The 12,557-nt window shown below is 39.8% G+C and overlaps 1 protein-coding gene across 4 annotated transcripts in view; it reads right to left on the bottom strand.

The window, feature by feature from the left end:
* robo3 (roundabout, axon guidance receptor, homolog 3 (Drosophila)) overlaps positions 1-6,417 on the bottom strand; it is a 172,494-nt gene extending 166,077 nt beyond the window's left edge. For all 4 annotated transcript variants that reach the window (XM_076888924.1, XM_076888926.1, XM_004567445.3 and 1 more), the window contains exon 1: positions 5,831-6,417. In XM_076888924.1, coding sequence (XP_076745039.1) covers positions 5,831-6,005 — 175 coding nt within the window. In that variant the 5' untranslated portion in view covers positions 6,006-6,417. The remainder of the gene's footprint in view (positions 1-5,830) is intronic.
* Between the last annotated feature and the right edge of the window lie 6,140 nt (positions 6,418-12,557).

Genomic DNA, 12,557 nt, shown 5'->3' with positions numbered 1-12,557 from the left:
CCTTAATCGATGAAATCATCATTTTGTATTTATTTAAATATTTTTCACAGAACTGTACGTCTTCATCAGTATCTGCTTGCGTTCACCACCTGGAGAAATCCTTGGTGTGATGGAGGAAGGTTTCCAAGTTGCTATTAGCATATGCAGAGCTCTCTTCTATTTGCAAAGTAGCATCTTTTGCCCTCTCTCTCTCTGTCTCTACTTAGTCCCCTCTCCTCCATGTTCATCATTGCCACAGATGCTCCCTAATTTCCATTCCAGCTCAGTTATGTACATAATTCTGCATATGATCTCAGACACAGGGGAAATAAGCATGAAAAGCATGACAAAAGGGTCTGTCTGGTGTAAAATCTCAGCATGAAAGGAGAGAAAGATTTGCAATCAGTCCGTTCAATCAGCCATTTATCCTTGTCGTAATGTCTAACAGAAAAATTTACCTTGATATATAAAGGTGTTTCAATTCTCAAATGGCAGATGTAAATATACCCATGCCAAAGAAACTTTTACAATCTTTCAAATCTGTGAAAATTGCGTATGGAAAGAAAAGCTCGATGGGACCAATCATGCGAGCAGTTACGTGACAATTCTTCAAACAGTCGCCCCCCCTACTGCAGCGACAAATTGGGGCTTTAAAGTGAAATTGTGGATGATAAGCTTATCAGTGATGCAGCAGGTAATGGAAACTGCGATGAGCAGGCTCAAGCTGACAGCAGCTGAAAATACGTGAAGATGATCTGGCAGTAATGGGCTACCTGGTCGGACTGCCGAGCTGTTGTTGAGCCTCCTCTGCGGGAGGAAGCTGAGGAGGTTTCTTAATGGGGAATATGGGAGAGATGGATGAAGGGATAAGGTGAAGGAGCATGGAATGGATGGAGAGGAACAGGAGATGAATATGCAGTGACTTAGATCCTTGAGTAGCTAAACAAACACACACAGATATATTCACAAGGCAATCGCTGGCGTTTTTTAATTTCCCTTTAGTTATGTATTCACACAATGTGTAATACTGTTTATGCACCAGACATGCCGATAAATCAAGGTGAGCTGACGTAAATTGAAGTGAGGCAGAGCAGCTCGTGGGAGTGAGCAAGATAAAGGGATAGATGGCCAGAGCAGAATGTGCAAGTGATGATGATGACAGTGTTGTTTTTACTGAAATTAACATCATCCACCTTCAATTTTGCACGCATCTTCATCTGCACCATCCTGGAGGTATCACTGTTTTATTTTGCCTAATGAGGTTGTGGAGATTTCTACAAAGAAACTACCAGAGACTCTAGTCTTGTATAAGTATGTTGGTCCTCTTATATCATATATTTCATAGCCTCCACTCGAAACCTAACTTTCTGTAGTCATTAATTACTCCTTGATATCACCGTTCCTATAAGTTGTGTACATGTGCCAGTTTGGCTTTGTGGATGCTGTTAGTCTTTTCATGTTTTCAGACATGAATTTCTGCTTTTAAAAACCATTATGCCAGCTTCACAGTTGCGGAAATCATAATCTGATTGAGGCTTAATTGTACTTAAAATACCATTTTGTTTAGATGTTTGTCATACTCCTGCATTCACCATCCCAACTAAAGCATCTCTATATGACAAGAGAAGCACTTTAAGTTACGTGTTGATTTTTTTGAGTATTGTGGACCATGTCATGTCAGCTTTTACTACAGTTGTGCACTGTAGCTGTCTTCATTTTGACAAGGTGTGATACAAACAGATCCTTTTTAAAAGGATTGTGTGCTCTGTTGAAGTACCTCATTCTTTTTAGAGACACAGTATTGAATCCTATTGTTTTTTTTAATAATGAGTGAGTTAAAAGAAAAGTTGGTCTATCTGACATTGCATTGCCAGGTTTATTGTGATAGTGTGCTTGCTTTGGATTGATGCCATCAGTATGTGGCGTCTAAATATCCGCACCTCCCACCCTCCACCATAGTGTGCCTGGCCAGCCACTACTGAGCTCTCACTGGTCATCAGGCATTCTCTTTCTAACCTGCTACAAAGTCCCAGCTGCGGTCGCACTGCCAGCATCAGCACAAGCTCAAAGAGAAAGGTCACATCTAATGATGCAGACTTTGTGCTGGAGCTGGAACCAGCTTTGACAGTAAGTAAGAGGTGAAATGGCATCTGTGTCTGCGTTTTCAGTGCCTTTAAATTAGCATGCATCTCAGTGTATTGGACCATCCATGTCTCGAGTCTATGAGATGTGAGACAGAGAAAGAGGCAGGGACAGTGACAGTAGCTGAGGTGAAACAACTAGTGGTTTCCAGACCTTTGTGCATACTATGAATAAAGATGTTTGGCTTCCTGAATGCTCCCTAGTCATTTATTAATAATACATCTATACTATCTAACCATTAAATGAGGAATGCAGGATGTAGAAGGTAAAACATTTTTTCAATATCCATTTTGTGTTATAGCTCCAAAGCCCTCTGCACATATGTACTCTCTACTAGATTGACAGCCCCATTAACAGCAAACAGCCATCATACTTAACATCCAGCACAGCAGGAGCAAGTTTAATGTTCCTCCCGGTGGGCATCAGGGCACCACATTTCTAGAGCTTCAATAGGCTGTTTTTGATTTCAGAGTGTTGAAATAGTGTGTAAAATGAACAGAAGTGATTGTATTAAATGCTGATTTCCCTTGATAAAGATTCTGCAGGCGACCCTGCTTCTGCACAAATAAAAGTAGTTTTGGATGTTGTGTGTGGGAGAGTACTTTTTTAGGGGATTTTGCATATTGATATATGCAAAATATACATATTTAGAAGTAACTGTACTGCACTGAACACACACACACACACACACACGTTTATTCCAGAGTTGAAGTGAAAAAAGCAAAGAGGGACTAAGCTGACCTCCATAAAATGGTTAAATGGTTCCATTAGAGCACACACATACAACTTGACCACTGGTATCTCCACCCACAAGAGCCCAAATTCAGAGGTCTTTATGTCTATAAAATTCAATAACTACATAAAATATATATCAGAAGTACAGTGATTTTAAATGTGGCCGTTCAGTGACAATCTTAAAAGAGAAAATCTTATTAATTTTTCATTCAAATATTCTTTTTAAAGGCTTGATTACATTATGCTTTTACATCTTTGAAAAATTAAAGTGATTTCGTTCACGGTACTTGTGCATCACAGCTCCTGAACACTCTTCATATTGATTCACAAGCTGAATATCTCAACTCTGATTCAAGCATCTGTTCCCCAAAGAGCACCTGTCTCACTTATTGAACCAAGTGGAGGTTCAGAAGGCTCCTATGGATTATGAATGTATCTCCATAGTCTGGTGCTGGAGCCAGAGTGCAGCAGCAGAGAAGAATTGTTTTAATCCTTCGATTCAGGGAAGAATTATTTAAAGTTCATCATTTATGACAAAAATCACTTTTTCGTTCTTTATTAAATGACTAAAAACATTCAAACAACATCTTTTGAATAAATTCTTCTGAAACCAAATTGAACAACAACATAAGGAAGCAAAGTTGTAAATATAATAAGAAACAAGCTTCCAACAATCAATTGCAAATGAATGAACCTCAATTAGTGACTGTCAGTTAAAGGAGTAAAAGAAACAGTCAACAGAAGAGGTGTGATAAAGAAAGAAACAGAGACAGAGTGAGAGGCAGAGAGTGAATGAACTGATAAATGTACCAGCAGTCCACTATAGTGCTGTGATGTCCATTATTTCCCAAATTGGTTATCGGGCTGCATTGATTTTCCCATTGAGCCTCCCTCTGAGCTCCAGGTTGACCCACACGAGCTGTCCGCCCACTGACTTGCTATTGAGCTTCTCGCCTGGATACCCACAGTTTGACCACCCATCCCCTCCCCAGTGATGAATCAGCACATGGGGGCCAGGAAAATACGTCTCTATTATGGTTTTTAAATATGTATGTGTCTTTGCGGGGTTGCAGTGCAAATCTGGACAATGATTACTTTTGCAGGATGTAATTTAGATATCAGAGGTTATCATTTTCTTTCCTTTCATATAGTCAATCCACATCTCTGTGACATGTTCACAAAAGAAAAAAGCTTTTATACCTTCCCTCATTGATCATTGATTAGTCAAACTATTACATCTAACCCCACACGTCCTCAAGTGGCTGCCTGAATATATCTATATCACTTAAAGACTGAAGGGGGGGATTCAATTTCTGTGAGCTACAGAGAAAGATTCCCAAGAATATGAGGCTGAGATGCACAGCAGGCATGTCTGTCTATCAGCCTATCAGACTGTGTTTCTCTGCTCCAGCCTCAATAGATTCATTGCTGCCTCTCCTGCTTACTTTCTCTATAGATTTTAGGAGTGAACCCCACAAACACTCAATCTACACTCCATTAGAGTTTACAGATGGCAAGAGAGAGAGAGAAATAGAAGTGTGATGGCAATGAAAAAGAAGCTATAAACTCGGCATTATTGAGGCTGTTTGAAGCTGGCTATGGGGACAGGAGGGAGGAGGGAATGGGTGGCTCAGAAGCAAATGCACCTTTCACACCCATGTCCACTCATCAAAGGGAAGCATCACTCTCTTCTGTGACAGTATACACCCACGCAATCACAAAGAGTGTGTACCTTTGCTTTCCCTCTTTACCGTTAGTCAGTGGACTCGAGCTGGGAAGCAGCTGGATGTTTTACCAACTCGGGACTGAGCGATAAAAGAAAGATCACATTTGTTTTTAGGTAAATAACATATGCTGAATGTGATTGATGCATCTGACAATGATGTGTGTGTGTGTGTGTGTGTGTGTGTGTGTGTGTGTGTGTGTGTGTGTGTGTGTGTGTGTATGTGTGTGTGTGTGTGTGTGTGTGTGTGTGTGTGTGTGTGTGTCTGAATGCAGCTTTCATTGGTATGCAATTACATGGAGACAAAGCTATGGTACTCATTGAATCAGACATCATGCCAATGTCTGGACATAACTACAGAACTCTACCCCTGTACACTTGCACTAACACTCTCATTCTCTCTCTATCTCACTCAATGTATATACTTATATATGTGTGTGTATATATATATGTGTGTGTGTGTATATATATATATATATATATATATATATATATATATATATATATATGGTATGTAACGTGTAGTCACATGTTAACAACAAAACTCCTACCAGAACCATAAAAAAGCAGACATTAATAAATTCCGCCCAGAGCAAAAAGGAAAAAAACAAAGCCAACACAGCTCTGAGCTTCATCACTGGGTAAAGATGAGCTTGATGGCGAAAGTTAAAAAGATCTGACAGTTTGGGTGCATCGTGCCTGACAGCAGACAGCTTCATTTAGCAGAGTGAGCAGGCTGCCACTCACGGTCTGCAAAACAGGCGGTGTTATTGGGTAATACTGTGTCTCTGTCACATTTCACTCATAGCCCACAAAAACACCCTGACAAGTATGTGATGCCAGTTTGCTGACTCCCAACTCCCCTTTTTAATTTCCCTGCGAGAAGAAAGCATGAGGCAAGTGGGGATGCAGTATTGGTTCGGTGGTAACTGAAGGATGGACATGTGATTAGAAAGTTTAGATCATAAAGTTTACGCTTAAAGATCAACACCTTCTACTATAGTCTAGTAACAACACTTTATGTTTGCTGATCGTCATATACTCCTGGACACAAGAGTGTCCAGGAGTATATGAATGATATGAATCCTGACATTACATCTGTTTATCTCCAGTGACCTCACACGAGGTCACATTTTCCTTTTCAGTTTCAGATCCCCGTTGCAACAGAGACTCAGGTGTCTTGTTCAAGAATGCCATGTGTGTTTTGAGGAGGTTGAAGATGGGGGGTTAATGAGGGGAAGATACACTTACCGTTGAAGCCGGTGAAGTTTCCCCACTCGAACAGCGAGCTGTTGAAGGGCGGCAGGGAGCCGTTGAAGGATTGCAGGGAGCCGTTGAAGTAGACATCAGTTCCATTGGAAGGGTTTCGGATGGTGTCTGTGAACAGATTCATCTGCAACAAGGTCTTGATCAGGTAGCGCAGCATCGTGGTGCACAGAGGGACCTGCACTCCCTCTCTCTGTACTTCTCACTGTCTCTCTCACTCTGTTAATTTTAAAAGTGTGACTCTGCCTGGTGCTGAATATGCTTTTCCTCCTTACTCGGGGTTAAGAAGAGCTAAAGAGATGCTCTTTTCATCTCAAGTTGAATCAGACATTTCCAAACATTTTGAAGAAAAAAAGCAGAGAAATCTTGAATAAAAAATAAAAGTGAGTGAAAAGAAGTCAGACGATTAGGAGATTAATTGCTTGTAGATGTCAGACTGAGTCAGGGGCCCCTCGCTGTGAATCCCTCCCAGCATCGGATTGTTCCTTCCTCCTTGTTTCTTTTGTTCTGGGATCAAATAACTTCACATGCTGTCTGCCGCCATACAAAACAACAGCTTCTCGCTGGTGTAAAAGAATCCAGCAATGTGATGATGACCCTTTCGAATTGCTCTCCTCTCTCCAACCCCTCCCTCTGGCTCCTCCTGTGTCCCTCCCTCCCTCTCCAGCTCTCCTCCTCTCTCGCGCTCTCTCTCTGCGGTGGGGTCCTGAGGGTTTCAGAGGAGTGAGAGAGAGCAGGTGCTGTTGGCAATAAATGTTTAATTATTAGATTAATAATCATCCCAGGAGGCTGTGAATCAGGGCGGTGGAGAAAAGGAGGTGAAAAGACGCATCGTCACCATCTTAACCATACGTCCAAAAAAGGTCATCACATATGCATAAATGAACACATACGGTATGTGTTGGACAAACAAACCTGGGACTAACTAAACTCCTGCTGGCAGTGTTTGTTTCCTGCTGTTCCACATTTTCAAAGCACATTGCATGCAGACTTTTTCCAATGTCCACATCAACAAATACCAGAGTGGCTCTGTCTCTAAAATGACTTTCTCAGCAGTAAAGTGTAAGTTGGTTACAGCATCCTATCCTATAGCATCAGTGTTTGTTTTAAACTAAGCAGCAGAAAATCACTTTAATTCATTTAATTTTTAAAAAGTCAAAGAAACAAACTTACTCAGCAATTAACTCATTTTCAAACATGCATAGCAAACATAACAATAACACTGTATAGCAGCCATCTTTAATTAATGCTGAATTTCTAATTAAACTTTATTAGCACTTTTTACTGTGAACAAACAATGATATTATAATAATGTTTACCATTTAATTTAGTTTCATTTTAAACTGTCTAAATCACAAGATTGCAAACTTTAACTATCAGTTTACGATATACTATAAAATAACAGCTCGAAGCAATGCTTACATTAACTATTGATTAGGTAAAGATGCAGTTATTTTTTGAGGTTTTTTTTGTTGAAAAAAAGCAGCATCTGTTTCATAATAGCGTGACTTTAGCCACTCTATGATGCAGTTTCTTTTAGCTTTGTTTGCCAACCACTATATATCCTGTTTCTATCCTGTGTCTATGTGGATGAACGAAATGTAATCACATGCCTTCATGCTCAAGCATGCTATAGCTCTTAAAGCATAGTCTGCATATCATCATGGATACACACATGCGATCATAGCAGCACGGTCACATGTGGCTCCTGGACACCCCACTGACAGCCTCAGTGTGACTCCCATTAATGATGCCCATACACCATCCGGGGCCTGTCCTCCTGCTCCATCACTGTGACAAAGGGAGGCAACAAACCAACAAAGATGCCGTGACGACCCCCGTCCCGCGCCCTCTTCTTCGTGTCTTTTCCAGTCCCTCTTTATTTTAGGCTGTTTTCTATTCATGGGACATGTGTGCCAGGTAAATCCACAAATACAGTGTTAATGGACATTCAATATGGGCATGCTATGGAAGAAGGCTGAGTTGCAATGGAGAATCGATAGCCACTGTCAGGCTACATTGTGTGTGAGAAACATGTTATCTTGTCAGGTTGTTCCAGGATTTTACATGGATGTACTTCAAAGAGTTTCAAAGATGAGTATGGAACACATTGTATATGTGTTCCATATATATATATATATATATGTCTAAAGTCCTGGCATATAACATGAAGAAATAATTCTTCTCTATTTCATGTTAGTGGCACTGACCATGTTAACTTTTATTGCCACTTTTTATTTCTAACATAAACTAATGAAGCGGCAGCAAAGTGCCAGTACAAATATACATCTATGATTGCATGCTCCCTGGGTGCTCTCCTTAGCCACTCGTAATTCTCAGTAATGACTCTCCTCGGCCATGGAAGCTGCCATTTTCATGATCATATCATTTCTGCTGTGTCCAGATGGTGCTTTTAAAAAATTTTGTTGTGTGAATAAATAAAAGTAGCATCATATTCTCTTTCAGGTCATCTGATAATTATTTTCTTGAATCTTCTGATTGTTCATGGTAAAAATATCTAATATTCTCACACTTTATGGTGTTGTGTGATGTCAAAGAATGCACTACATCCTGAGTTTAAGATCATACACATAATTCACTTATTATATACATGGAATAAAATAGCTTTTTGTATGTTTAGGAGTTCAGTGGCTCGGCCCCTGACCCCTGGCACCTCTAACTGTACTCTTTCATAGAGCAAGTCCACTACAGTGATCACTCAAAGCTGTGTCTACTATCTACTACTTGTTAACAGAATCCCCAGCAAACAGGACGGTGAAAACCCTGAAACATCTTGCTGTGAAAGATTACTGTTAACTCTCCACCACGATTCTGCTGATTTGCAAAAGTTAAAAGTGATCAGGAAAAACTGTAATTTTCTGCTCCATGTCAACCACCACTATATCTGACTGGTTGGGCAGCAGCTGCTTGTCTGTCTGGACCTCAGCTCTGTCGTTCTCAACCACCTTCGGCAGTGTGTCCCATTGGGAGTTGGTTACTTCTAATCCATATGTGGCACAGATGTTCCTGCTACTTTACGCTGGACTGTCTAAGCTGTTAAGCCTGCAACTTGGGTGAGTAAGCTGTGTTGAACTATAAACACTGACATTCAAGCTTGAGAGGATTGTAGAAACTCAGTTTTTGTCTTTTATAGTGTATTTAAATTTATACATATTTCATAATTACAATAAAACATTCAAATCTAAGAGTATCATTATTGCCTCATGGTACAAGTAAGTACCTTTTACTGCTTGGAATGTTCTTTTTGCTCTTCAAAAAGTTACAAAGTTACAAATACATTGCATTTATGCATAAGTGCACTCACCGATCCAGATCTGATTTGCAACAATTTGCCCTCTGCCTCATCCGGCTGACACACAATTTCACTCAGTGCGGCAGACAGGCAGGTACATAACCCTATCTCCACTAGCTGCACAAGCAGAAGCACAACAGACTCGATAAAGGATTTTAAAGCATGACTATGGAATTTCACGAGATCAGAAAAGCCCCTGTTTTAGCAACAGCAAGTCATGTTGACCTCTCCTGCAACAACAGCTGCAACAGTTATTTCTTGAAAAAGCTCATTTTTTAATTTGCATGTAATTTTTTAAATTTTAAGTAAGACGGGAATTATTAGTTTGTTATTATTAGTTTTATCAGTGATTTAGATTATTTAATTACAGATCATAAAGTTAAAATGCACATTAGAATAACATAATAAACTAGTGGTACAAAAAATAACACAAAGGCTAACATAATCACACATCTGAACAACATAATTGAATTTTGGATAAACACTCTGAAGCAGGAAAAGTCATGAAATATGAGATGATGGTGTTTTAATTTAACAGTTACAGGATAACTGTGTTAAACAGTTACCATAACTGTAGCTGTTACCTATAAACATTATTATTTAATTATAGATACCTTACCGACTCTATGTGATCAGAACATATAGTGCCAGGTCTGTAACAGGGCCGTAAATGAACACATATGCAGGTGTGGGAGAGGCTCCCTGCCCTGGCTGATATTCTGATCTCTTTTTTTTTTTTTAATTTTCCACCACTGAATCAAAAATGGTATCAAGAATTTGACATTCCTGTAGTATATTGTACCTGTAGGTTACCTGCGTAAGAGAACCTTCACAGACATAGTCATTAACATGACTGGAGCTTAAATAGCCATAGTGCTGTCAGAGTAAAAGCATTTGCGACAATTGTAGTAACATTTAGTAAAATAACACCTGTTTTTAGACAGGTTTCATTTCCGTTTAATCCATTTCATTTAATAGCTGGACATTTTCTAACCAAGTGTGACCGTGGTGCTGAATAGCAGGTATCTGCATGGTGACCTTTTGCTTTGTTATAAGGATCCCGGTTTGAGGCATGAAACCAAATTTCATGCAAATCCATCAAAAGGGGGATGAGTGGTGACACACTGGGTGTTTGGCCTTTCATACAAATGTTAATGCAGAGATGGATACAGATGGGTCATTAATGTCAGCGCCCTGTTGGACGGAACGCTCTGTCTCGCTTTGACACACTTTACAAGCCTTTTAGCATCCACACGCTGCTTTACAAAGAGAAAAACATGAAGTTATCTGTGCGATTCCTTTGATCGATACAATGCAGACTTTTTAGACTCACAGTTACATTGCCAGAGTCACGGGACGGTGGTTTCATCATGGTTACTATTCAGAATTTAACAATGGGAATTTTGGGCCATAGACTACATGCAAAATATGGACAAGTGTCTGGATTTGAAAAGTGGAGCTAGTGTGGAAGTGTCTTATATCTGCATTATATTTCAAATGACCAAACTGCTCCAGTCTTATTTAATATAATATGGCCCCATTTAGAGTGAAAAAAGAGGATTACCTTTTGACTGTCATCTCAGGTCACTGCTGCAAACCCTTAATCATGACTGCTGAACTGGAAGTAATAAATAAAAATGAATATAATGGTTTTCTCTTGAATTATCATATGAGTGTGCAGTCCTACAATTTCTCAGTCAGATCCACCCTCCTGGTGGTGGTGATACCCAACATTCTCATCTCAAAGGTTTAACTTTGATATATATAGTGTGATGCTGATTAAATAAAAGTTCTGATCACCAAACTGATTAGGACACATGAACTTCTGACCATGTCTATGCAGAATTGGATGACCAGCTATATAATCAGTGCAAAGATACTTTACTAGACATGTGGAAACATTTATTTTCTGTGACTAGCAGATATAAATTTGGCAAATCAACAAGGCAAGTTATTACAGTTAGTTAGTTAACAAACAACACATAGCAAATCCCTCACTGAGAAGCTGAGCTTAGCATAGGAAGTTACAGTGATGTGATTCTAAGAGGTGAGAAAACTATCCTGAGCTCATCCTTACAGCTGAAATCCTATTGCTCACTTGAAACTCACTATTGAAACAGAGCTCAGACTGCTGACAGTACCATGCAGGTACTAAACATCTCCCAGACAAACGTAAGAGCATCTTTTTGTGTTAGCCAGGTTAACATAAGCATTCTTACAGTTTCACTGAAACAATGAGAGATTGACAACTCAAAGCACTTTCTACTGAAAGTTTCATTACCCCAGTCACACACACTGTTATCTACACCTAGTACTTTTTACCAGTCGTACACACTCACACACCAGTAGATGCATATATTCTAAGTGTGCAGTGACTAAAACTCTAGAACTAGGACGACATTCATACATAACCAGGTGAAAAAGAAGTAGAAAATTTGCATCGTTTTCATTTTCATGGACTAGAAAATGAAAACATAAAGATTTTCATTTTGTTGTCTGGTTCTACTAACTTTGGACACAAGTGAAAATGTCTCAAACTTAAGTCCCTTGCTCAGAGACGTCCCAAAATAACCACATTTAACAGGAGACAAATTTTATGACAAAAGTAATGATCACACAGGGACATTATTATTATTCCAGAGTGCTGCTTAAATTTTCTGAAACTGCATATTTAATGAAGGAGCTGTATCATGTCGCGCTAATGCATTAGCCATTTTAGAGTCATTAAACTTGAATTACAACAAGCTTCCCAGCCCATGCATCTTTCATTAATCTTAGTTTTTTTTAAAACACATTTTATCAAAAACATATTCTTTCAAAATACTGTAATTTTTTTACTCTAAGACTTAAAGTAGATTTAGTTTTGTGCACTTTGCACTGGGAGGATTTACCTTAAATGCTACATAGTAAATGGTCCTCGCAGAAACATGTAAAGTTTAAAGTAAAATCTGTCCTGATTGCAGGAACTCATAGTCATATCAGTGCTTTTCCTGTCAGTGCAAAGACAAGGCGTTATTCTAATTTCCCCAAACGAGTGTCAGCTGGGATGAAGTGCAGTAAATGTCTGAAGAGTCCTGAGCGCCGAGACGCGGTTTGCTGCCAGCACCTTTAGGCAGATGGGCAGAAAGGTGAAGCCTGTCTGGCTGCCACTAGACATCACACGCTACCAGGGTGTCACATCTGTGCCCAGGTCTGGTAGTCTTCATTTCTGGGGTCTGCTGCTGTAGTTGGCCCCTTGGGAACCTCTGAGCTGGGGCAAAGACAGCTGGATCCCCAACCCCTCTCTCCTGGCTGGAGAGTGGTGAGCTAAAGCCAGGCAAGCAGCCAGATTCAGCATCCCAACCAGGCTGCAGGTGTACTGCCATCAGGGAAGGAGGTGGCAGTAATTGCAGTAATTTT

This window comes from Maylandia zebra, linkage group LG10 (genome assembly GCF_041146795.1).
Source record: "Maylandia zebra isolate NMK-2024a linkage group LG10, Mzebra_GT3a, whole genome shotgun sequence".
NCBI classification, from domain to species: Eukaryota; Metazoa; Chordata; class Actinopteri; order Cichliformes; family Cichlidae; genus Maylandia; species Maylandia zebra.
The sequence above is the reverse complement of the archived record's forward strand: the minus strand, read 5'-3'. Positions and strand labels throughout refer to the sequence as shown.